Genomic DNA, 27688 nt, shown 5'->3' on the forward strand with positions numbered 1-27688 from the left:
CAAACCGATAAACGAGGTTGGATAAATATCCGAGGTTAAAGTTCAAGACGTGCGCCATGTTCCTCAAGGAAAGAGTCGCCCAAGCCGGGGACGTTTAAAGGACACAATCTATGTTATTTGATTGTAATAAAAACACACTTTAATTTCGACCCTACTCCAATCCTCAGCATGGTAAAAACCTTTACCTGCAATCCTTCTGTAAAGCAGCATCCTCATCTAAAATCCAGACATAACACAGCCTGGATTTATAGATCAACTCAGTTTACAAAAGTCTTAAAATGAAGGCAGGAATTCTACAAGTAGGATGCGTTTATAATGGGTCAGACCATCTTTATAGGCCACGTTTAACATCTCAGAGCTTAAGTGTAGTAAAGATGACCCTTTTAACCTACATGAACACACACACACACACACAAACACACACACACACAGAGAGAGAGGCACGGCACACGTGCACATACAGGGACTTCATTGATCTCAGTATTTCCAAACACAAATGTTTCTAGGAAAGGTACAATCATAAGTAGCCTATACATTGTTTATTATTATTATTATTATTATTATTATTATTATTATTATTATTATTATTATTATTGTTGTTGTTGTTGTTGTTGTTGTTATTGTTATTAGAGGGAAAATTGTCATTTTGGTTGAAATACAGCTCATTGATACTGTCAAACTGTTACTGTATTTCTTTTTAGACTGGCCTTTTCCACGCGGACAGTTTTGCTGCACATTCATTTTTAGCACCTGTTAGAAACATGTGTCAAGCCCGCACAAGGACACGATGAGACACAGTGAGAACGGAAACGGCTGTGTGTCCTTCACAACAAACTGTCTGTTACTACACCACATGGCAACAACCGTGTGTGAGTGGAATTTATTGTGAAATATCGCATCGGAAAGCTTATTCTAACTGGCATTGACGCGAGTAAGGACGCAACGCCTCGCTGCTCTGAATGGAAAACGCAACACGATCCAAACTGGTAAACGGGCCAACTTGGCTTCTTTCTAATGCAGTGAAGAGGTCATACTTTTATACATAGTCTCTCTGACTCTGAACATAATGTACAGCGTTGTGTTTTTGAAGTTTCACACTCTGTCCTCTTTCCAAGACTAAAACTTCCACTTTACGACCACTTGTCGGCGCTCCTCGACTGTGTGCAGTTACTACCAACGTTGTCGAGAATTTTCCTAACATGATTATATCAAACTAGTAATACTGATAATTTCTATAGCAATATTGATAACTTTACTAATAACACTAGCATTGACAATAGTACTGATTATAATACAGGGAAAAACAGGTATTACACTAAATCCAAGGGTGTTGCTGTGTTGTTATCTCACTAACTCTTACTAAATAATTGTAGTTTAATTTGTTCCTAAAGATTATTTTCCCACATTTAACCCCTAGCTACATTCTGTTCATATTCTGGTCATAGTACGCAGTGGGTCATTTTTGATCTGGCTCAAGTATCCCTATATAATTATTACCTACACCAAATGTTGAACCAAATATGTATTTGCATTCATAGATATATCAGTCATTTATAAATGTGTTTTAACTCAGAACACCCTCTATGTACAAATATTTATACGAGCTGCACAAAAATACATAATTTTGGTGGATATTCTGGGACACTTAAGGAAAATATATACAGTACCAGTCAAAGGTTTGGACACACTTTGTCATTTACATCAGTGAGAAAGTGTGTCCAAACTTTTGACTGGTACAGTACATTTCATTTTTAAATTATATTATTTAGAGTGTCTTTACTGCTTTAAAATATCAAAATGGGTCCCAAACAGCATGTTAGAGTTAATAACGCTAGTGATATGTAATTAGTGTATAGACCAATGTGACTACCAGGATGGGAATAAAAACACTGAGATTTCCAGTTATACAATTTTATCTGTAGGGTGGTATGTTGGAGGCTACTTTAGACCGTGGTTCCACTTTCCCCATCTCCCTGCTGCTGTGTTGTGTTTTCTAGACCAGTCAGTGGGTGGCACTAAAGAGCTGGGTTACATTCAAGAGCTGCCTCAACGTCCTCACAGTCAAAAACGTGGTACCCAGTGAAACAGGTGCTTTCTCCTCATTTACTCCACACTCCACACACAATAACACAAATAACACACCACTTTACTTGTTCTCCGCAGGGAAATACTCTTAAGTAGCTCCCACCAACGAGGTCAGAGGTCAGACTCAGCTGCTGAGCCTTGGTAGCTGGTTAGAGATTCAGCATCTTGTTCACTTCAATTCTTCGGTAAAGGCAGATGCTTGCTGACACAGAGGCTTGCACCTGCTTTTTTTGCAAGCAAAAGTCATACTTTTTTCCAGTTTCAGAGCACATAGAGAAACACTTGGGTTAAACTCACATGTTACTCTTCTAAACTCTTTCATTCTGAGATGTCAGGTATTTAGGTGTACAGGTAGATACAACTTCTGCCTCTCATAGGCAAGGCAAGGCAAGGCAGCTTTATTTATATGGCAACTCAATGTGCTTTACATAAAACAAATATTTAACAGTAAGAATTGGAAATGAAAAAAACATAAAAACATGCAATTTGAGAAATAAAAATAAAACCCAATAATAGTAAAAACATGGAAACATTAAAACATACAATTAAAATAATGATTTGCTTTAAAATCATTAACATCATAGACATTCCTCCATTCCTCCATCAGTGAAGTTAAAATCATGTGCAACTCAAACTCCCTGGATTGTTTATATAATATAATATCTATCTATCTATCTATCTCTCTCTATATATATTATATTATATTATATAATTAGTATCTGCAAAATAATCAACTAGTTGCTATAATTTAAATGATTTGACTGAGAGACGTTTTCATTTGCTTATTTCCAAAAAGATTTAATTTAGAGTGACTTATTGTAAAGCTCACCAACAGTCGCCCAGTAAACTTAACATTTTGTTGGTCTACACGTGCTCTAGATCAGAAAATTTGCTTTTCTTATTATTTCCAGACAGGCTTTAATTCTTGTGTTTAATGCCGCCTAAACTCTTCTTGCATGATTATTTAAATCTGATTTAGATTTGGGAAAAGTCGTTGCTCAGTTACCTTGGATCTCAGAGATGGAGGGAGGGGTTGTGGAAGGGTTGGGGGGGCAGGGGGGGTGTGTGTGTGCTTGGATTTGCATTTTGAGTATGAAGAGCTGCAGGTGTCAGACAGTTAGAGCCTGCCCCCGACACACACATAAACATGCATGCACGCTTACACACACATACACACACAAAGCCGTTGGCGCACAGCTCGTCCTGCGCCAATACAGTCACTGATAATATCTGTTAAGAAACAACTGTGACAAACATCTTTATAATTCGTCTGATCCCCTACTGTCTATCCTAGACCAGTAAAGGCTCAAAGATAATAGAGATTATGAATGTCAGACAGGGTTAAAACCACAGATATTAGGGTCAAAACTGGCCAGCATGGGACGAGTGGCTGCTTTTGACTCTAGTTTATGAATCTGCTCAGAGATCAGTCTCTCCTTAAATTAAAATATTACCTCTCCACAATGTTTGCAGTTCATTGGCAATGATTTTGATAATTGTTAAATCATTCAAATAATTTTTCCAAGCAAAAATGCCAAACATGTTCTAGTGCTAGCTGCTCAAATGACAGTATCTCTTACTGTTTTGTGTCATATATGATAGTTAACTAGATATTTTGTGATCATAATGTGCTTTTTACTACTTTCTGATATTTTGTTGACTAAACGATTAAGTGAGGCAGTAATTAGCATATAATTGGACAATGAATATGTTGTTTGTTGCAGCCTGAATATAATATACAACCAGCAGCATTATCCCGCAGGTTTTGCGCAGAACAACACAGAGTCGACAAAAGCTCAGCCTGCTCCTATTTAAGAGACGATCATGTTGGTTGTTTATTCCAGAACAATGTGCGCTCCCATGAGTCTCCTGTTGAAAGTCATGCTGCTAATACAATCCTGTGGCTTCAAATCCAGCAGGCTGGGATGCACACTGGGCTCTCCTGAGCAGACAGAGAGACTGAGCTCAGGGTGAAGGAGATTATTTGAGTTCACCCTCTTCTCTTTGGTGCCATTTCTTGGCTGTTGGCCTGTTTTCTTAAACGTTAAAAAAGCTGACTGTGGACAATATGCGTCAAAGGCACGTGTGTGTGTGTGTGTGTGAAAGAAAGAGAGAGAGAGAGAGAGAGAGAGAGAGAGAGAGAGAGAGAGAGAGAGAGAGAGAGAGAGAGAGAGAGAGAGAGAGAGAGAGAGAGAGAGCATCATGTAGCTGATGTTGCTCACCCCGCAGTCGGGGCAGTGCCCATGGCAGACCATCCAAAGTGGACACGGACACACACACACACACACACACACATACACACACACACACACTGAGAAATCCCCATGACCAATCAGGAAGACCTGGAGACACACAGTCAGTGGGAGACGGAGCGATGGACATGGCAGGAGTGGGGGTGGAGGGTGAGACACACTGGGGCTGAGGGAGAGAAGCAGAAAGAAAAGAAGTCCATGAGAAATAGGGGTGGGGTGTAAGTAAGAACGGGAGAGAAGGAGTGGTGCTGAGGTGGAAAGATGGAGGTAGAAAAAGAGGCCGACTAGAAAATCTGAGGTTGGAGGGGTTCAAACTCTTTGGCTTTGCTAATGCCTGACTGACAGGACTGTTTCTAAAGCTCACTATCTGTTGTCCATGTATGGTTATCATCTAAAAATATCTTGTGATCATTCGTGTGGTCGGAGGAGACTTGGCAGAGTATGATGGTCTGAATGTGAGGTCGGAAAACTGCAAGTGACAATACTGATATTTATTAGTCGCCACAGTGGTGCTATCAAATCCTTCAAAATCACATTTACAATTACATTTTCAGCTTTTTAACTATAAAAATATATATTTTTAATCCAAACACAAATCTTAGCAAATGTATTTGGAGGTTCTTCTCAACAGAGAAACAGAGTGGTCTCTGAATTGTGTGTGTGTGTGTGTGTGTGTGTGTGTGTGTGTGTGTGTGTGTGTGGGTGCGTGCGTGCGTGCGTGTGCGTGCGCGCGTGCATGTGTGTGCTGGACCACTGTTGTATAATGCATCAGATTGTGTAAACCCAGACTGATTGCTCGATAGCACGAACCTCCGTCTCTACTGGCCAAAACTTGAAGACAGGTTGACCGCTGCGCTTATACTCTCAACATGGAAAGTTTTACAATCTTTACAATCCGTCATACATGCCACCAGACAGGCAAGAGAGGGCTGGCTTTTACTCCCCTACTAATACTAATTTTCTGAAACAAACAGCAGTATATGGAGCATTGAAAACATGGATTTCTTTAACACTAAGTTATAGCATCCTTCTTATTAGTAGGATGCAATACATATGCAAATGTGTTGTTTTTTGCAGTGTAAGTCTGACTCATTCGTATTAATGTTATACTCTAATATGTCTTATGTTTGCCAATTGTGTTGATTTCAGTGTTTAATGTATGTTTTTAAATGTGGGTTCCAGGACAACCGGCTGTGCTTTGGGGCACAGCTAATGGGGATCCTAATAAATCAAAACAAAATAGATTTTTTTCATTCACTTACTTAATTACGCCGAGTCAACACAGCATTGCATTTGACTTAAGTGTTGTAGTGGCTTTTGTGATTAAAGTTTGCAGAGTTCAAAAGTGTCACACTGTTTATACTCGAGCTGTGAAGCTGAGAATGAGAAGCACCAGTGCAGGCAGAAACTCCACAGATTAACTTCCCCAAATTGGATGAATTAGACAAAGTAAACTTTGCTCACAGTCCATCTTCAGGGTTTAGGAATGAGAATGATCAGGATCAGTCCCAGTCCCAGCAGAAGAGAGAGGGGGAGTGTTTGTATGAGTAGATGTATGTAGACATGGTATCTTTATTAGTTATTCCTGTTTTTGGCATTCATTATAAAATAAATATAAAGTAATTAATGTCATAAAATAGCCTGATGAGGAATAATTAGACTTTTCTTGAATGTTCACTGCGCAGGATGTGAATCATTATCCTGTATAAAATCTTTGTTTTTTGTTGTGTGGCTTTGTTGTTTTCTCTGTCTCCCATTCATTTCTCGAATTTCTTTATTAAAACAGTTATCACACTTCAGTCTGTCTAACATGCATGTAACAGATGAATAATCAGGTTTTATGCTAACAGAATATCACAATATTGTTAAATTCCACCAATTAAATAATGTAGTTCTTGTGTTTCATGGTTATCCCTTGGATTTTGCAACAACCCCACAATACAACATAGGGCCAGAACAAAAACTCTAATTTCTCTGCTGTGACGTTTCAGTCCCTTTTACCTTCCGCTACCCTGTTTTCTTTACACCAAAGTGTAGAAAATCTTAAATAGCAGCACTCATCTCTCGCTCACAAAGAAAGAATTCCACTCGAACCGGCGGTCGCTCAAGACAAACTAATCAATTCAGAGGAGTAATATATTTGTAGCACCCTTAAGATGATGGTCCCATCCTACACGAGTGTGTGAACTACATTCATTCATTCTTCATTCCTCCCCACAAAGACAACAACCTCTTCAAAACTCAAGGCCATTTAAGACGGATTCTGAACCCTCTTAACAGCCCTTAGTCCCAAATTAGTGTGGGTCATTTTAGCTGTGAAATAATCTCATCTGGAATGAGTGTGTAATGAGTAAGACTTTGTCACACAGCATGTCAAGGGTTTAACCTGCAGTAGCTCTATTGTGCAAATGTGCTGGTATGTAAATGTATTGGTTTTTATTATGGACATTATGTTGTAGAGAGGTTCTGCTCCTTCCTAGTGCTGAGAACATCTTTTATGTTCCTCTTGAATTCAGAGTAAAAACTTTCAAACAAGAAAAAAAAAAGGATTACGTCATCCATTTATACATAGGAAGGCTTTGGGAAATGTCTCCAAGTGTGCTTAGCTTTACTGCACACATATTACTCAGAAATTATCCTTCATGTCTGTCTTCATTACACTGTAATGGTACTTGATAAGTCTTTTGAATATAATGTGGGCATGACCACAGCATGAAGTGCAGATAATCCAGCCCAGACTTGGACGCTACAAGTACAAGATGGATAAAATAATCAGAACCCGTTACAGCCACAAAAACAGTTGAATTGAAGCTTCAGTAGCATTTATAATAGCACTATTGTATTGGTTTGCATGTAATTTTGTCCACTCCTGTATATTTGTATGACTTGTGGTAAGGCAAGCAGGGGAAATCGACAAGTAAGACAGGAGTTGCTTTATGGCCAGTTCTGCTTCAGATTGGCAACTACAGTGTAAAGGAGAAAAGCCTAAATCTAACATATATGTTGTTCCAAAAGATGCAATCTAAATGTAATTAAAAGGATGGTTTAAGATTAATTTAGTGCTGAATTAGTTGTCTAATTAATTATTAAGGTCATAGATACAAAATTATTCAGCAATCATTTCAGACATCAATAGATCATTGGGTAAACATTAACGTTCTTACTGCTTCTCAAATGTGCAGAGTTGCTTTTTTTTGTTTTATATAATCATAAATTAGATATCTTGTTTGACAAATCAAGCAATTTGAAGACATCACCTTTGAGATCTTGTAATATATGAATTGTATTTTATTATTTGAGTAAGATGCAGACCCGTTTGGAAGAGTTTGTATAATTTCACCAAAACACTACAACTACACATTGAACATTAAACCTGTGATTTTGGTTTTGAAATATTTTTACCACAGCTAAGGTGAGTGAAATCTTTGTCAATGCATTTCTATTCTATTCTATCCCTCATATGTACACCTTCTGCTAATAAATAATTGAAATGCTAAAACACCCTCTAACTGTCACAAAAGTTTAGCCAAAACAAGCCAAACATCTTCATACTCTGCTCGTCTTTGTTGAAACATGATTTGCGGTTATCTGAAAACCTTAAAAGTAGATTAGTATGAATAAGCCTTAACACCTTTGATAAATCAATTTGTTTTGATGTGTGTTTCTGTGTGTGTGTGTGTGTGTGTGTGTGTGTTGTGTTTGTGTTTAAGTGTGTCTGACAATGCGTCACTGACCCTTTGATTGAGGGATAAGTCGCTGCTTGTGCGTCCATCTTGATTTGATGGCCGGAGAGAGGGCTGATTGACCCCGTGACCCTCCTGTGTGGGGCAACTGCGCTTGGGTGTCCGGAGCTCCTGTCAGCGGGTTAATGAGCGACGGCTGCTCGGGGCGCGCTGGGCCTTGGCTAAGTGACCTGTCCGGATGACCACCCTCTGCTCTGACCCTTATGCCTCTCTACGGCCATCAGTTACACATCCCTCCACCTCCACCGCCACACAACACCCATCCTTCTCCTCTCTCTTCCTTCCTCCCCCCTCCTAGACTGAAGCCTGCTTAAGCTCAGGTTTGTACAGCTGCTACTCAAGCTTTCACTTCTCAACAACGGAAATGTTTACCACCTCATCGTAATGGCAGCTTGGGACCCCTCCCAACACAAGCAGGCACACACAAATGACACATTATTATATGCATGTACATCAATAGAATCACTGTAAACATTATACTTTAATACAAAATCTTTTTCAAACACTGGTGTTAACCTTTAACCACCTTATTTTACATTTATAAGCACTATATAAACACCTAATTATAATAATATAATATAAGCTGATATAAGGGCATTAGTTATGTGTATCCATCATTTATGTATAAACTAGTTATACAGTATAACACAGCTGTAATCATATGTAATCTGATTGTACATATCTGATTTTGTATATACACACAATTATACTTATGAACAAATCCTCACAGTGTCTTATAAAGTATTTGTTAACTGTGCAACAGATGTGCAAATCATTTACAGGTGGGTTTAAAACTGTCAGTACATGCTTATAACTACATTACAGTGTTTTGTTAATCTGTTTGTAATATGCCGTTTATAAATACTAAATTGCAAGGGTGCTACCAATTTCAGAAACTTTCAAATAGGACGTACTTTATGAAGGTTTTATACTGTAACTTGTTACTTAAGACTTTATTAATAGTTCATACTTTATAGATAAGTTATAAGCAATTAAAAACTACAATAACTCCACAATTGAGGTAGGAAAAAGAATTCTCCACAGAAAACATCCATGTTCAACATATATAAGACTGACTTTTAATGATTTAGATGAAGAGAATAATCAAAGATCATAACACATGTGAGATCAAAAGGAGAATATAGTGTTTGATTAACTAACAGCAGTAAAAATACCACAACAACAACAAACAAAAATACTTTGACCTATAAGTCTTAATTTTCTGCAGCCAATATAAATTCAAACTGTGCTTTTAATCCTTTCCTTTTAATGTCTAAACCTTTCCTGTTTGTGTAAATTTGTCAGAAATGGTCAGCAGATTTGGCCCACAATGCATCAGGGTTGTCTCTTGGTGCACGTGAAGTCTTGGGCCTCACCACTGTGAGCGAAAAGCCCAGCTGAAAGATCCCAGTGTGGACGTTTGTTAAAGTGAACAGGGTAATGAATTTTAAATTGCTATAGTAACAGCTCTCAGACATGTGGTTTTAGTGTGTGAGCGTGTGTGTGTGCGGTTGGGATTTGCAGTTGTGTCTGTGTCTATGTATCTGTATGAATGTAGGGGATATGTGCATAAATGGGGTTGGGGGCTGGGAGTCAGTCACTGTGTACGTGTGAGTGTATGTGCTGAGGATAAAGACCTAGCAAACCAGCCGGGCTTAGTTGACAGGTGACAAGGGTTGTTTTGAATGGGGATTTTGTAATACCAACATTGAGGAAAAAGCCGGGGTACCAAGGGACTTCTGAAAAGAGAGAAAGAAGACTTTTCTTCTAGCAGTGAAGGAAGAGAGAAAGGGCCATGAAGGCTTCGAGGGACTTAGAGATCCCACTAATCAAACTGCTCCACCGTCTAGCGCACTCATTTTTATTCAAAATGTAGAAATGCTAAATCATTCCAATCGGATTGATCCCTATGTCAGTGCTTGTGTGGCATTTTCATTCTCTGCTTTCCGCAGCGTCCTCAACTTTGACATATCAGTCAAGCAAGGACAGAGCTGTTACAAAGAGGACTGATCCAGAGGCAGCCTAATGGTTAAGAAGTGGCATTTTAAATGTTGTTTGTAAATTTGCATTAATTAAGAGACCCTCTTGAAACACACTGCCGCAAATCGCCTCAGCAACATATCATATATGCTCAAATTTTGAGAGCATGAAAGCTTGCAGCATCATACTTTGATACAGTAAAGTGGTTTGGCTTGGCTTTATTATGATTTATAGTTTCTACAACAGTATTATTACATCATGCATGACTTCATTACAAAGTGTACAGAGTGTGGAGCAGCTTATAATATAAAACACTGCATAAATATTTAAACAGTAATATGATATTGGAAAATACTTAATAAAACATATTAATAATTTATTATAGTTTAAATTCAACCACTGATACTGTTTGCATAGCAACTGACACTTTGACTATTAACACACTTAAAAGGTAACTACACTATAAATCACTTTTTTTACACTGTACATGTAATCACAGAGGATTATGTTGGCATATGATGTTAATATATAGGCCTAATACACTTATTTTGTCAAAAAAAGAAGAGGAGAAGCTTTTTCTGTTCAAAATTATCTAATTTATGCTTGGATTAAAAAATGCAGTTCAGCCAAATTCTCTGTCCCTCCCTACCAGTGACGTAACTCTGAAGTCCACTTCATATATCGGCTGCTTCGCCAAGTGTAAATATCAGAACACTGGCTAACTGTGTCCTCAGTCTGTGCCTCTCACACGTGGATGTATCATAAAAGATGGATGTGGCGCCACTGCCGTGCCTTGCTTCCAATTTTTCCCAGTAGTCAGTCACGGTATTGCAGTGAAAAATTCCCCTATGGCCCAAAGCATTTTCCCCATAGACCACCATTACAAAGTAGACGTCTGTAAAATTGTTGTCAGAGCACTTGGAACTGCACACAAGGTCGATTATGACTCTTTCTGCTATTAGTTTTTGATCCATGGTGGTACCTCAATTCAAGAAAAGCAATATAAAAATCTGTGACGTCACCACGATGTAAAGTCTATGGGCAGAGCTGGAACTTATGAGTGGGGCCAGTGGGAGAAACACTTCTGCACATAATCAGTGGGCTGCAAAATGCCTGGAAGTAAACCTGGAAGCTAGAAACTTTTTTTGGCATATGCACCAGGTGAGCAATTCTTATTGTACTTTTTTTTTTTTTTTACTATTGCTGAATAGGCGCCATATTTGAGTCCAGTATCAAGCTTTTACATTCATACATCCTTGCTCTCACACACAGCTGCTGATAAGAGACGGCAGAGAGGTGACATCATACATAAATGGGAGATTTATTTATTTCCTGTGGTGTAAAAACAATACTGATAGCTGCTATTTTCAGGCCTTAACAAGATATTCAGGGCTGACGTAACGTTAACTGAGATGAACAGTAGGGATATGGCTATGTACTGACACTCCCCCACAGACACACACACACACACACATACACACAAACACTGGAGAGCCACTTGTAGTAGAGCCACTAGCTCAGCTACAACAGAGGTACCACACACAGACATGAACGTGCTTCTAGTGACCATCAAAGCTCAAACAGACTCTGCCAGCAGCTGCTCATAGCTGCTTCGCTCTACATCACTATTCAAGCTACACTGAGCGGTGGTCAGTCAAAAATTTCAATGGCTATCAATGCTAAACTTTAACAGATAATAAAACTGTTCACCAATTGCACTTCAGCAGACACCTCAAGCCTTTCAGTGCTTCAACCTCAGCTTCAACTACTTCAGCTTCAACTGCAACTGGTACACAACATTTTAAGACATTTTAATGTGTTCACACTGTTCGCTCCTACAATTTTCAACAGAAAATGTAGCCTTTTCTGGTTAAAAACATGTATATAATGTTGGGGGAATAGTTACTGAACACACATTCACACAGGTGAATAAACTGTAAATAAACAAATTCACACCTGACATAACGTATTCTCCCATTTCATCTGTCTTATTTAATTTTTTATCTTCGATTTTACGCTACTCTTTTAAATCCTTCACAAATCTGTCACAAATTTCACTAAAATACAGGATCCTGCATTTCCAATAATGCAAAAGCCCAAAAGAATATTTGTATTAGAGCTTCCCTGCCTGCTTTCAAACTCCAAGCCTCAAATTTTTATCACAGGCTTTCTGTTGCACAGCTGCAGTCTCTGAGCTCAAGATGAGATAACAGGATGACATCACCAGTTATTTTTTTCAGACATGAGAAAGCTCCTCCACAGCCTCACATCAAACTTTTTTCTTTTTTTTTTTTTCTTTTTTTTTTTTTACAACTTGAGTTAATGCTCTGCATGACTAGTTCACTGATCTTTATGTATAAAATTGGTGGACTGCCCCTTTAACATGATCTTAACAAACTTTTGTAATTTTAAACAGGCTGAACCAGAGATTAAGCTGAAAGAAAGAGGACTTCCACATCAGTAACATGAATATTTACAAAAGTTTCAATTGTAACATGGAGCAAAAATAATTTTGGACAATAACTTTAATTTTTTAAAGTGTTGAAATCAGTCTCTGACACGTCCAGTGTGACAACGTTGTGTAAAGAATTGCAGAAATCACAACATCTGAGTGCAGCCCACTGAGATTAATTATGCAGATATTATGCCTCCCAAATGCCACACACGTTCACACATAAATACGTCAACCCCTGAGGGATGGACGGACAAATATCTCACAAACCATTTCCCATTCTGATATATAGGACACCTGATTTTGAAAAAATCATTAAAAAATTATGATAAAATAACATCATTTTTAAATGTTTTTAACAACAATGACTAAACTACCTCTTGTTAAAGATCCCCTCCAGACATGTTTTAGGACACATAAAAATCCCCTGCTAGCAATAGTAAAATTCTGTCTGTTTTTTGTTTTTTTCCACAAAAAAATCGTCAGTTTTAAAAAACCTCTTGCTTCACTGTAAATTGCATTCTCAATGTATGTGCACTGCAGGCTTCAAGTTTCCTCATCACCTTTGTACCCTGCTTGCTGGCAGCAAACTAGTTATGTTATGAGTACAGAGACATTTTCCCCGTTTAGCAGATGAATGTGAAAATGCCTTCCTGCGTCAAACTTTACAAACTTTATTTAACTGATGAAACAATGTTAAACATGTTTTTTTTTTAGCTGTTAAAGAGGACCTGGGTTCTTAAGGAGTCATACATATTTATACTTTGTACTACTATACTTAATAATATTTTTTATGTACTGTTATGGCAAGTTATTACGATGCATTCACTCTAATCTGTTAGTTTAATGATTTATTACATGCTGCATGTTGTTTCAGGGTATTTATTAAATTGATCACAGCTTTGCAGTTGGTATAACATCATACACACTTATGACTTTATGCACCCTGACTGTGTTCACCTTCATAACTGGAGTTTTTAGGGTTAAATACCCCTGCTGTGACCTGGCCTGTCCAACAGAGAACATTTACCCCAACAAACAGTGTCCTCTATCCCCACCCCCACCCCACCCAACACACACACCCACTATCGAAGCTTGTAGCACACTAGGAATGAAAAGGAGCGCACTGACTCAACTCTCATCCTCTCCACCACCATCCGAGATTAAAACGTGAAATCATTTAGTGTTTGTGTGGTCCTCCCTGGCCATGGGGAGAAAGGATGGACCGGGTAGCCAGAGAGAGAGAGATGAGGGATCCAGCTCGAGTCAGTGTGTGGGAACCACATAGGGAGAAATCCCTGGCTGATCCTGGCCAAGACACTTTGTTTTTCTCCCCTCCGCTCCCACCCCATTCCCTCCCTCTCTTTCTCCGCATCCATTTTTGGGTTTTCATTTTTATTCATAGGGTGATCGGGGTGGAGGGAAGGGTGTCAAGAAAGCAGGGGGCAGTTTAGTGTGTGTGTGTGTGTGTGTGTGTGTGGCAGGAAGGGATTGTTAGTCGGCTGATGCCAGTGGATGTAGGTGCAGGCCTCAGACCAGGCCTGGCAACAATAGCCACAGTGTTGTTTGGGTAGTTGCGTCCAGGACTCTTGGACATTCTTCCCATGTCAGTATAATCACTACTGGGAGGTAGCTCCATTACGGATTACCATATCATTAATAGTATCCATGACTTTTGTTCAAAGGCTACTTGTGTAATGTTGCCTTGTGGATGACGGCTAATCCGCTGAGCTGCAGCTGTAGGAAAGAAGAGGGGTAGATCCCACCATCACCCTCTCTCTCTGCCTCACACACACACACACATAGACGTACACACTGCACCACACATGCAAACACATATAGAAGCATCTCTCTGTCCAGGCCCACGGGGATCAGGCCACTGAAAGACAGATACAAACAACAGTCAAATACAAAGTTCCCCCCATAGAGAAAAAGAAACATCCATTCTACACTTCCCAACTGATCCCCTCCTTAAAGCCAAAGACCAACCCACCCCCACCTCCCCCCTTTCTCTCCTCTCCTACCCTCGTCCCTGATTTGGCTCTCGTCCTCCCATTAAAGCCCCCCGCTCTTTAGCGCAGCCCTCCTCTCTCAGATGGTGGGCCAGATTAGGAGGGGAACAATAACAGTTTTCAATGTAAAATGTGCATCTTGTTAGTCCTTGTTCTCTCCTCTCCTATCTTATGATGGGGAGAGAAAAGGAGAAGCGTAAGCGGCCATTCAGAAAGTTATCTGTGGGTGTCTTCTCCCCACTTGTTTCTGTGGCTGTTTTAATCCTCCTATTTCTCTCTCTCTCTCTCTCTCTCTCTCTCTCTCTCTCTCTCTCTCTCTCTCTCTCTCTCTCTCTCTCTCTCTCTCTCTCTCTCTCTCTCTCTCTCTCTCTCTCTCTCTCTCTCCTGCTGGATTTTAGCAGAGAATGTGCAACTGAAACTAAGACTGGAAACTTTTTTTTGTCTCCTGTTGTTTGCTGTTTATCCACAAGGTTTCCCATTGGCATTTTAGCTCAGCTCTGATGCTTCAAATGGACTTTGTGCATCTCACTGCTGATCTCCTGATCTCCCTGATTTTTGAATTAAAAGAGAAACTTCTTGGCACTTTCTGCTCATCATAGGATTGAAAAGTTTTAGTTTGTTTTAATGTAATGATCATTCTGAAACCATATGTAAAAGTAACATCCATTTTATGATACATTCTCCTAGCAATCTTTTCCTTATATATATTTCTAGACAAAAAATTAACTTCTTATTTTTCTTCCTGTCCACCATAAGAGCAGCAGCATCACTTAGCTGCAATAATGTGTTCAAGTCAAACATATCTCTGTATATGTAGAATTATAATACTGGTAATACTAACAGGAGACTTTCTGAAAAAAGACAGGAAAAACACACAGATTAGAGAAGTAATTCCTGCAAGTACAATGTCCCTACCTACATATATGATTTGACGGTGAAGATTTGTTTGTCTAGATTTACGTCTGACACCAAACAATTTCATCTCTGTTCAAACAATCAGTTCGGTCGTCGCTTTGAATGGATCCCAGCCAGTCTGTGTAAAGCCTGAGAGTCACCCCCAGTGTTGGCATGTTGGCAAGAAGAGCTGCCAACTCTGAGTGCAGCAGATATCTCTGAATGATGCGCTCACAAGCACTTGTTTGTTTTCCTAATGGGTATTAAAAAACACCACTCCTTTCTGTGTATGTTAGCGCTGTGCTGATAGAGTTCAGAGGCAGCAGCAGGAGAGCCTGCACAATGTCAAATAAACTATAAAGATATGAAAAATAGTTTGACAAAATAATCTTTGCTCAGGGTTTGCTTCCTTTTCCAGAGCTTTTAGCAGCATCTTACAGACTTCATCAGTGAATAGAGTTGTAGAGATTTAATCTCCAGCCACCAATGAAGACCTTGAAATGCGATTGAAGAAAGATGACAAGATGATCTTGATTTAGAATTTATTTTGTCAAACTTATGTTGCCATGGTCAAGAGTGAACTTTCACGCTCGTATATGAAAGATAGTTGTAATGAATGCAGTTCATACAGTTTATTAGATTTTATCTTCCCAGGACTTTCAGCAGATATTTTTGCGAGGTTACTGGTAACAATATATAAGCAAAAAGTAAATCAAGTCATATTTAAGACCACGAAAATGATCATGGGATGTTTCAATGTTTAGCTTTAAAGTTGTTACACTGACTGTTAATCAGCTGCCTGAACAGGTTGCTTTCAAACTAAAAAATCTTGTCTTATTGGAAAATCGGTATCTATCTAAGAATTATATGCGTTATTGCTGGAGAGCAAGGTGTTTCCCTGTGGAGGTTGGATGCAGGGGTTTCGCAGCCCGATCATTGGCCAGAGCCTTCAGTAGCTTAGGCATCGAGGGAGAGAGAAAGAGGAGAGCCATCCGCAGCACCACCGAAGCGGCAGAAAGAGCCTCAAGATGGCTTTGGCTCAAAAGAGGGGAGCCATTGAGTCATGGTAGTTAGCTAGCCGTCTGGACGCAAGCTGGGGTCTGATCAGCCCTGGCTGGGTCACCTGGAGGAGGGCGTATGATGTTGAAAGACCCGAAACGCCCTATGAGCCCAGGAACATCACTGAGGATGCGTCCAGACTAGGCATCAGTAGATGTATGTACACAGTGTTTTATTTTTATGTAGAAAAAAATAAATATCACAAATAATCATCAAAAAATAAACACTGGAACAAGGTTATTAAAAAAAAGATTTAAGACAACAAAATCCTACAAGAAAGAAACACCCCTCCAAACCTTTTACATCAAAATACAACTGATATGTTTCCTCGTAGATACTTGTGATAGAATTTATATTAAAACTCTTTTAATAAGCAACATAAAAAAAAGACTGATGTGCATCAACATACTGTTTCCTGGTGATATAATGCATCAACAATTTCTGATGATGTCTGTATTCTGTGACCAGGAATAAAGAACAATACATTGCAGATTTTGAATATTATCAAAGTCTGAAAAGATGCTGGTATCCTGGGAGCCAAGAGTTTTAAGAAGCTGGGCATGTCATGATAATGTCCCCAGTTTGAGACCAGCCAGAGACAATTTTGACATCTAATAAAGGCACAAAAATGATCCCAAAATACGTACTCATACATACTCATGGAGCTGTAGTTGCAGTTATGTTTTATAGAGACATATCACACTGTAGAAATATAAAGTAGATGGTTGTCTGGTAGCTCATTCTGTCTAACTGCATGAAAGCCATATGTCGTTGTTGTTGTTCTGTAGTCTGTGTTATTGTTGTATCATGTTCTTGGTGTCAGACATGGGTGCCCTGCTGTGAGGGTCACAGGAGGGTCAGAGAGGGTATGACCTCTTCACCCACCATCACGATGACCACTGCCAGATGACCAGTCAGACTGTTAAAATACTAAAAACTGAAGGAAACATTCTTTAAATGTACAGTGTTGTTTGGTGTTTTTTTAACACTGCTCTCATTGTCCCTGTGTCTCCCCTCAGCGTGTGAATGTCTTTCTTTGGATCAACTCAAGCTCCATTTATCTTAAAGTTACTACCCTTCCCCCTTAAAAAAACACAAAAAACTCCTTCATTTACAATAATAGCTTTCAGTCACACTATCACAGTCACATAAAAATGTATTAGCTGAATCTCGTCATTCATTCATTCATTCAGTCACTTGAGATGAAGTCTTCGACAGACCGTTCACCCTCACTGGCTGCCAATCTCATTTCTGCTTTATTTCTTTCTCTGGATTGGTTACTCAGATCGTGACCTCAGAGGGTGACCTGTGAAGCCCCGGGGCGCCCCCTTGCTGGCCCTACGCTGGCCCCGGACACAGCTAAATACAGAAGAGCGGCCGTCATCTCACTGGACAAAAGGGTGAACATACCATGCTCGCCCCTCATGAGTCCAGCCAAGCGCACAGGGAGCACATTAGGACCTCTGGGTTTTATTTACCCTTTCTTTTTAGCCCTGCAAAGAGTCGACTGGGGCGTCAAGTTTGTCAGGTGCCTCAGCTGTGACCGTCTGACCACATCACACACAGCTTTTCAGTCAACCAAAGACCTTCATGTTGCATTCTCCTGATTCACGTTGTCGGATTTCATATTCTCTACTCGCCACTGAAGCGTTATGTTTGAGAAAGATTTCTGGCAGGAGTAAACCAGCCCCAGTTACAACTTAAAGGCTTTCTTAAAGAAAACCTTTACACGTGAATGCAATCCCACAAGCACGAGAGTGATTGAAGCTGAAAGGACGGCTCTCCTCATTGAATCCCAAGACAGAGATTCCTGTGCTGCTGGAGATCTTGAGCTCTGCTTGCAGAATAGAAGCAGCAAGAGGCGAGTTAACTGAGTGATTGATGCACGGAAATTAACAGCAAGAGCAGTTTACCACTCAATACATTAAGGCTAATTGAATTATTTCCTTTTATAAACACAGAGGAAAGCTGTTTTTAGGAAAGCCTTGCCAGGCTCAACCATGAGCTGAAAAACTGTTTTTATGAACACAAAACTTAAAGGAGCGGTTCACCCAAATTACTAAGAAGCACATTTTATCACTCTACTGATGTAGACAGTTTTGATTTTATCTACTCAGGTTGAGATATCTGTCTCCAGTGGTGGAAGAAAAACTTAGATCCTTCACTGAGTAAAAGTATCAAGTAAAAACACAATGTAAAAATACTCTCTTAGAAGTTTAGTACTACATGAAAATTAAGTAGAATTATCAGAACAATATAAAGCATTTAAAGTATAAAAAGTAAGAATACATATGAGCAGAATATGCACGCTATATATTTCAATAGTGGAATCTAATTACAGATATGTTTACATCTAATCAGCATTTTAACATTGTTGCCTATTGAGTTTGGTCTTAATTTAACTGCTCTTCACACATTATGGTAATAATATAATATAATATATATACACGGTCGCCCATAAAGGTGGAATAATTTTGTTTTCAGACACATTCCTCTTTTTATTTTCCATTTATATACATCAGTAATCACCTTTGACCAGGTATAATGAGATTGATCAATACAATTTTGAGAATATATACACTTTATCTATCAAGAATAAATCACATTGTCACAATCATTTCATGGAAAGAGGTAAAAAATATTTTATTCCAACTTTATTGGCGACTGTGTTTAAATGTATGTGTGTATATACATATATATATATATATATATATATATATATATATATATATATATATATATACCCATACAATACCCTTCGACCTTCTGAAACATGGTTGATTTGAGGTACAAAGTAGCGTACAATGGGAATACCCAAATGAAGTACCTCAAAACTGCTCATAAAGATTCCACCCAGTCATGTTTTAAGTGCTCAAACACGGAATCCTCAGCTTGGAATGATAAATTGTGATAAATGTTTTTTCCCCTCAAAAAAAAAAACAATTACTTTGATGACATTGTCAAATATCCTTGAAGTAACATCTATTCCTTCTGCCTTGTTAAATCCAAAATCCACAATCTATTATACAAATATTGTGCATTTAAAAGTCTAACTACTGATTACAAGCTGTCTACTACTTTGTCTACTAAATTGTATGTATGTATGTGAAACGGTGATGTCACAAATCTTGACTGTAGTTACACACCTAAAACTCATATTTATAGTGAGCTCAGCAGATGAATGTTAAAACAAAGTCTGATCATTCTGCAGAAGGAGAGAGTTTTTTTTAGTGGACTGAGACTTTAAGGCTGGAGTAAATGAATTTAGTAGATTTCTGCTTCAGTCCTGAATCAATGAGGTGACCGAAATGTATTTTGTGGTGTTCAAAGCATTGAGAAACGTTGTCCCTCTTGATAATCCACACACTTCACTATCTTATCTATTTCTGTTCCAATAAAAATTGCTCACTGAGAGAAAGTTGGCTGAGAGCAAAGTGGTATCAAAGTGAAATAAAGGAATGAGGAGTCAGAATCCTTTCTGACATCCAACTAAAACAAAATGTCCCCAGAAATCTTTTAAAACAAAAGTAGTTCTACTCTCAATTATTGTAAATGTGAAGGAATGCAATTGTAGAGAAATATCTCTATTTGGGTTCTCTAATCTCGCATATTTTTTCAAATATGAATAATTTATTGATGTTGTCAAACTTAATGCCATTAGGCTTTAACAAAAAGGACTTAATTTATAGATTTATGCCGTTCTATTGGAGACATCTTGTGAAATGACTCACACGGTGTTATATTTGCCTCCCTTTTAACACATACTCCTTTTATAAACACACACAGGAACTGGAATGTATGGTGCTCTTTGTCTAACTACCATGCAAAATTACCTGATTTATCTCGAGCACTTTCCGATGTCACACTGTCTGTGCTCGTGACAAAAGTGCCCCTTGTTGTGGCACAGCAGATAACCAAACCCACCCGCATGAAACTCACAGGACCAACGTGAAACATGCTTTTTCAACCTTTTGTCCCCAAAAACAAAGGCGAACAGAGAACTGCACTTTCTCTTGGCAAATGATGCCTTAATTGTGCAAGTTAACAAGCTTGCTCTTTTTTTCCCATGAATAACAAAGAGTTTGGGTCCAATTTTGTTTCTTTTTGTTTTTGTTTCTTTAACTCGTAGCTCTTTTTCTATAGCGTGTCGTTGCACGCTTGTTGGTCTGTTCCCATGCCGTGCTCTTCTCTACGCCGCCATATTTCTCAGATTGTCCATGTCAAAGAATTAGAAAAACACAAGAAAAACCAAACAAAAACAACAGAAAAAGACAAAAGAAGAATAAAAAGCAAGGGCACGACTGAAATGATGGTCCACAGTGGGGTATTCTGTACAGTATTCATTATGTTTTAATTTATATTAGAGAAGTCTTTGACCCTTTGCTGCTCTCCTTTCTTTAAAACACTGCCTCCTTTATCACTCTATTCATTTTTGGCTCGACTATCTCAGTCTTAAATGGAGGTGGAGTTGAATAGGACATCTCCACGGATTTGCATAATCTGATGGCATTGGGGTTGGATTGCTGGTGAGCACATAGAGGGCTGTGCCAAGTGCAAAAAGGTGAAACCGTCATCTCTTGGCAGGGTTCAGAGATGACTATAAAAAAATACACTGTAAATCCATTTTCTACAGTTTGTCTGGACAAAATATTTAAAAAAGTCTGCCTGTAAAATTATAATTAACATGTTTTTTTCTGCGGTTATCCTAACAAACACCCTTCTATTAATATATTATCACAATGATATGCTCCCAGACAATCAAAAGGCATTGATATGTGTTGTTGTTGTTTTTTTTTTCTTTCCTAACAGACTCCATTCATGTCTGCTTTCCTCTTACAGTGCCCGTCATTCTTCAGACATAGCTGGTGCCAAGGCAGTAGGATGGCTGCTTCTCTCTGATGGGAAACTGTTGCTCATGTGCTGGGTTGGCTGCCAAGTTTTGGCATTATTAGTGAGGGGAGAAGAAGAGGAGGAGGAGGAGGAGAAGAAAGAGGAGGGGGAACGGGGGAGGTGTATGGAAAGGGGGCCCTTTAAACCCTGTGAGATAGTGGTATCTGTTGTGGGAATGATCTCCTTTTCTTAACAATCCCTCTCTCTCGCTCTCTCTCGCTGTTTCTGTTTCTCTCACTGTTTTCTTCTCTCCCTCCCCTCCTCCCTCCCTCCCTCCTTCCCCCCTGCTCTCTGTCTCTGTCTTTTCATGCTGTAGATCAGACGACCATCCTGAGGTGAGCCGGCGGAGACCCAATGCCACTGAAGCACTTTTATTACCAATCAGGACTGACTGTTGGATTTCTCACAGCTTGTGTACTGCTTTGGCTTTGCTCCCAAAACCTCGACTGTACCCATCATTCACACAAACACACACACACACACACACACACACACACACACACACACACACACACACACACACACACACACACACACACACACACACACACACACACACACACACACTAACAGAGGCAACACAAACACACTACACCATGGTAAAGGAAAGGAGATTTGCTGTTGTACTCTCAGAAGCTTATCTAACTGTCTAAGCCTGACTCTGGTGCTCATACGGGTGCAAAGATCAAAACAGGAGCATTCACACACTTACAGGGTAGATCACTACTTATGTGTCCTTCATAAGGCTACGGCTGTCGTAAAGGAACAGTTTTTGAAAATCTATTGATCTGACTGATACCACTGTCATATCTGTCTGTTAGATATGAAGCTACAGCCAACATTAGCTTAGCTGAGCATAAAGACTGAAAACAGGGGGAAACAGCTAGCACAGCTATGTCCATATAGAACAAAATCCACCCACTATCATCTCTTGTTTGTTTCATCTGTACAAAAAACAAAAGTTAAAAATGACAATTTGTTGTTTTCCTGGGGTTTATGTGTTGGATTTGTTTTTTCCATTTTCACTATGGATGTGTTATAGGAACTGGATGGCACCCATTCATTTAAATGAAAACTTCTTGCTTGGTGCATAAGCCACTGAATATGCGCAATAGGGTTTCTGGAAAGTAATCATTTACTCTGTTCAGATTTATAAACATCTCTTTTATGATGGTGGTCTATGGGAAAATGCTTTTTGGGCTGTAGGGGATTGCTGTCAACAAGGAGGAGTGGCTGTGCCATGTCCTGATCTAATAAATTCATGGTTTCTGGCTTCTATGCCAAGCCAAGCTAGCTACATGTTACACTTAGGGTGATATCAAATGGACAAACGAGAGTGGTGTCAATCTTTTCATCAAGCTCTCAGCAAGAAAATGAATGAGAGCATTTCACAAAATGTTGAACTATTCCTTCATAATGATGCCATGTGCCCTTGGGACCCTCCAATCACAGGTCATTACATCAGTATGAAAATGAGTTATGAACAGTTTTCTTCAGATTGTTCCATTTGAAGTATTTAAGAGGCATGAAGAGGTTAAAGTATCCATGTTTTTAAAGACATGTTTACAATGGTCTTGTGATGTATTAGATTTATCCCTCCAGTATTTCTGTTATAGTTTATAAACCATAAAGAGTACAGTTTTAGACCTACTGAGATAACATCTGTTGTGATTTGATGCTATATAAATAACATTAACTTGATTTGACCATCACTGGAAGCTTGCATTGCAGTAATGAAGCTGTTTTCTGCTGTTTTTTCCCAATGAATGATAAAGTTCTGGACTTAGAAAATGAAAACAGAGAATATATTTTACACTAAACTGACTTATTATTGTAAGTGTAAAACCTAGAATACAATATATATTATTATTATGTACAAAATGAAGGTTCAATGTTTCAATTTAATTGCAACAATCATATCATAATGAATCAACTCTTTAATATGAAAACAGTTTTAAAAACAGTAAATGGCTGCATACACAAAGCTTCTCAAAGTTGTACAACTCATTTAACATAGCTGCTTTTCACTTTCGGTTTAATGTCAAAATTCTAACACATGAATGAAATAAACACTTGTCAGACCTTGTCAAATAATGATAAAGTCCTGGACTTATTCCCATCAATATTCCTTATGTTTCAACTGGGTGAGAACTTGTTTTTTTTCCCCTTATAAACTTCCTTGACTTCATGCTTATCAAAGTCTCAATTCTGAGCATGAATGTGTTTTTCTTTGACGAATGATTTCTCAAAAGAGCGGATTGTTAATGTTCAGCATGTGACGTGAAAGATAAACATTCTCCAACTGAAGCTTTACCACCGCAGCTCAGTTTACATGACAATAAATGTCCTTAGAGTCCTTTTTTTTTATCCTTGCTCAATTTATTATTATTCATGTGATGTGCTGAGGCTAAATCTTTTTCATCTGGCTGAACATGAGTCTTTTTTCCTGCTAAACTTTGTTTAGAGTCAGGATTTAAACCAATATTGGAGCTGCGGGGATCCAAGTATTCCCTCAAAGCATTTTCTCTTTTATCGCATTGTCACTTTTCCATCTGCATGGCCACTGTCTTTCATTTCTTTCATTTGCTCTCTTGTTTCTTGTCTTTTTTGGTCAGGGGCTGGTTAATGTGGGTTTATCCAACCATCCAGGCGATTAATGCGGGTTTATCCACGCAGCCGTCATCGACCCATCCACCCAGAAATGATTCTTCCATCCATCATATCTGTATGTACAACACACCTTTTTTTTGTCCTTTAATAATATTATCAGGTAGAGTGGCTTAAGTTGATACAGGAGTAAGATATGTACTAATTTCAACCTTACTTCTAAAGTAAAACTGTGAGGGGAAAAAAGGGTTTTCTTGCACTCTTCTCAGAGAGAAACTTTGATTTCATGGTGTTGATTATGTTTCTTCGCAATCACTCAAGGATGAAGCACAAGGACGCAGAGATTGTTCCCTTTTCAGATGCACCACAATGGGGCTCCTTGGTTAAAAAAAAACAACGAGTTTCCTCCCTTTCTCTCTCTCTTTTTTTAACCTCTCTTTTACAATCTAACACTATACAACTTACTTAAAGGAGGACAGAAGAGGCCTGGAAGGAGTTTAATGCATTTATTGAGACACTGTGGTCACATATTGGAGACACAAGCTTGGCAAAAACAATTCCCTTTTGATCGGAGTAATTCTTTATTCTTAGAAGGGCAAGAGCCCCTTCTGCCAGTAACTGGTCCCAATATGTCTTCTCTTCACAAAGAGAAAGTTTAAAAGACTTAGAAGCAAGTTACTTTTTTGCATGTAAATCCTACAGATTTCTTTTCTTGTTGAGCAAATGATACATATGGAAGTAATGCTGCTCTGTGGCTTGCGTTTCACCAAAGAATTGTACATTTTTACATGTAAATAAGCACCAATTTTTTGTCCCCTGCATAACTTCCCTCTTTAATTTTAATGAATAGTCAGCCTATTTTGCCTTCATATGTGGGAATGTCACATTTTGATTGAAGTTCAGAGGGGGCAAATGTCCGCCCTTTTCTTCTTGAAATCATCTTTGAGATCCTAGAAATGCAAGTCTTTGTGCAAAACACGTCACAATTACTTTTGTTTTCTTTGTTATTTTCCTTATTGGATTCAAAAAAAGTTTCAGAGTTGAAAGGACGGATTTAAATTTTAAGGAGGCTTGGATGTTGAGTGCACAAGTGGTTGTGTTAAGTGCAGGTTTGTTTAAGTCAGGAGTGTGGTGGCCCAGTGGGAATCAGGCTCACGTCTGCCCCCTGGAACCTGCTGTTGCATCCACCACTAAACCCAAGGATCAGTCCATGAACAGACTCTTTGTGGATAAAAGAGGCTATTTATATGTGTGTCTGAATTCTTCTGAAAAAGGAAGGAATACACCAAATAGGGAGCCTTTTTGAGTTTTTTAAATAAACTTTGAGTAGCATGTCTTGTCCAAATTGTTCACTTTACAAAGAAAAATTACTCCAAATCCTGTACTGCTCTTATTTTCCTTCATATAATAAATGTAAAAGGCTATCTAGTCTATGTAGTAGCATTTTTCCTTTTACTTTTATAAATATGGTAAAATCACTAATAATTTGGTTAAAGGTTAAAAACATTATGAAATAATTTTCACAAAGTTGCCCTTGAAAACAATTTATCTCCTCTTTTCTCTTTTTACTGCCTTTCCAACTATGTTTACAGGAAGATATTTGAGTTGTAATTGCTTTTGGTGATCTCTAATTACTCACCAAAGCGTCACTTGAACACCTAAAAATCAGTGTAAATAATGTCAAAGAGGCTGAATATTCATCAGAAATATTTATTCACATCATGTACAAGGTCTGTCTCCATCATTCACAGTTATATAAATAAAAACAAGAAACAAGGCATAATTATTTACATGGCATGTTGCGCACTGTGCAAACTGAACGTGTTTGCGTGGGTGTGACCGATAAAGTTGAAATAGTGGTGATCGAGTCCCTGCACCGGTGACAAGTATCCACCGTGCTGTTGTGTGTGCGCAGAGAGCGGCACTGTTGGGTACGAGATGCCCGGGCTGCGGGCCGTGCTGTGCCACGAGAAGTGTCCCGGTGGGCTCTGCTGGTACACGGCGTCAGTGGGGCTGTGGCTTTGGTGCTCCGGTGATGAGTGCAGCTGACCGAGGTAGTCAGATGGTTCTGGCATCGAGCCAACTGAGCCGAACACTGGCTCGGTGACCGCACGAGATTTGGACTGTAAGAAGGCGAGGATCCGTGCGTACTTGATGTCTTTGGTTTCAGCCCTATCCTCTGTGGTCAGGTAGTGCACCAGGTTCTTCATACACTCGTGGTATCCGTAGTGGAAGTAGTTCGCAAACTCAGCTAGCAGTTCACCTGAAATGAATAAAAGTAAATTGCGATTTAAACTCCTGATGACACAAAATGATGATTTACAGGTCTAATTCCGGTGCGTAAAAGTGGACTTGCGGTAAAATGTCTGAACAGAAGTTAGGGTTGAACTAAAAACAACAAACATTTTCAAATAATCCAGATTTATCCCAAATCATCGCTGTATAAAATGCGTGTTATTCGCTGGCAGAGCTGTGGTGTTGGGATGCGTAAAGTATAACTCCTGTGCGTTAAGTTTTCCCACCTTTTTCTCTCCCACGGGGGAAATCCGCTGAGTGGAGCGCTCGCAGATATTGAACTGTCATCTCCAAGATTTCAGCCTTCTCCAGTTTTCCAGAGTTCTGCCAAAATATAAAAAATAACATTAGAAACTGATTGCAAATATTCACCATGATCACATCAACTTATAAATACGATGTACAGCCCATTACCAAATGATCAGTACTGTATGAAAAGTAATAATCATAGTAATAATCACTTTTTTCTGAATAGCTATACATGACTAAATGTACAATACCTGTTTTGCCAGCGCCATTGGAACTGTTTTTCCTAATTCGTTTAGGCAACGATTAATGCGGTCCCGTCTTCGTTTCTCAATAACTTTGTGAGAGATGGGAGTTCTCTGTAAAAGCAGGGAGAGAACAAACATGAGCACACGAAAATAATACAATACATCACATTTACAGTTTTTGTTTGTGTCAGAAATACGAAAAATAGATGTATATTAAACTTAACCAGCGACGAAATATTTTGGAAACTTGATCATGAGATCTATAACTCTTGGAGAGTTTGGCGCGCTGCGCGCAGCTCTAGAGCGCGCGGCAGACAGCTGCGCTCCAGACAGTTTCTATATCTCAGAGGCCTCATTAGAAATGCTTAACATATCTTTCAGCAAACTTAACACAGTGAATTGAATACATTCCAAGCGTTTGTAACATAATTAAGTACATTATTGCTGCTATATACATAAGTGTCAGAAAGGCTCTTTTACACCGGTAGTGCGCCGTAGTTATCCTGTAACGCGTGCCACACAGTAGGTACACGATAGATGTCCCTTCTTCTACCATAAAAATACCTCCAAGTGGTAGTTAAACAATATTCGATGTCAATAATGAAGAACAAAATTCCATAAAGTGATTGAAAAGTGTTAAAAATGGCATGTTTCCAAATATTTCAGTCCTCACACAGAGCGCACATGGAGTGCATACCTTCCGATCTTTCATTTTAGATGCCATCGACGAATTTCAGACAAACTTATTAAAAATCACTTCAGCTGGTGGTTGGAGAGATGTGCTGCTCTCGTAGAAGATGAAGCAGACTGAGGTTTGAGGGGAAAGCTGGTCCTTATAAAGGGATCATCCAAGGGACTCCTGCATTCATGGTGTAAATTATTCCATGGGATTAGAGCCATGCATTGGGTAAATGTGTGCATTTAG

General features: G+C 39.0%; 1 protein-coding gene across 1 annotated transcript; it reads right to left on the minus strand.

The window, feature by feature from the left end:
• Positions 1 to 25761: 25761 nt before the first annotated feature.
• helt (helt bHLH transcription factor) lies at positions 25762 to 27487 on the minus strand. The gene is made up of 4 exons (XM_062440659.1): positions 27461 to 27487; positions 26770 to 26874; positions 26497 to 26593; positions 25762 to 26237 (listed from the first exon to the last, which is right to left on the minus strand). Exons 1-4 carry the CDS (start codon positions 27485 to 27487, stop codon positions 25762 to 25764), a joined length of 705 nt encoding a protein of 234 aa, XP_062296643.1.
• Positions 27488 to 27688: the final 201 nt, after the last annotated feature.

Source organism: Scomber scombrus, chromosome 2, assembly GCF_963691925.1.
Source record: "Scomber scombrus chromosome 2, fScoSco1.1, whole genome shotgun sequence".
Taxonomy (NCBI): Eukaryota; Metazoa; Chordata; class Actinopteri; order Scombriformes; family Scombridae; genus Scomber; species Scomber scombrus.

Bases quoted from the DNA above. Each gene is read 5' to 3' on its own strand.
- helt (XM_062440659.1), bottom strand. From the start codon at position 27,487: ATGGCATCTAAAATGAAAGATCGGAAG. The intron at 26,594-26,769 runs GTATTGTACATT...ATATTTTGGCAG, and splicing joins CAATGGCGCTGGCAAAACAG to AACTCTGGAAAACTGGAGAA. The intron at 26,238-26,496 runs GTGGGAAAACTT...TATTCATTTCAG, and splicing joins CCCCCGTGGGAGAGAAAAAG to GTGAACTGCTAGCTGAGTTT.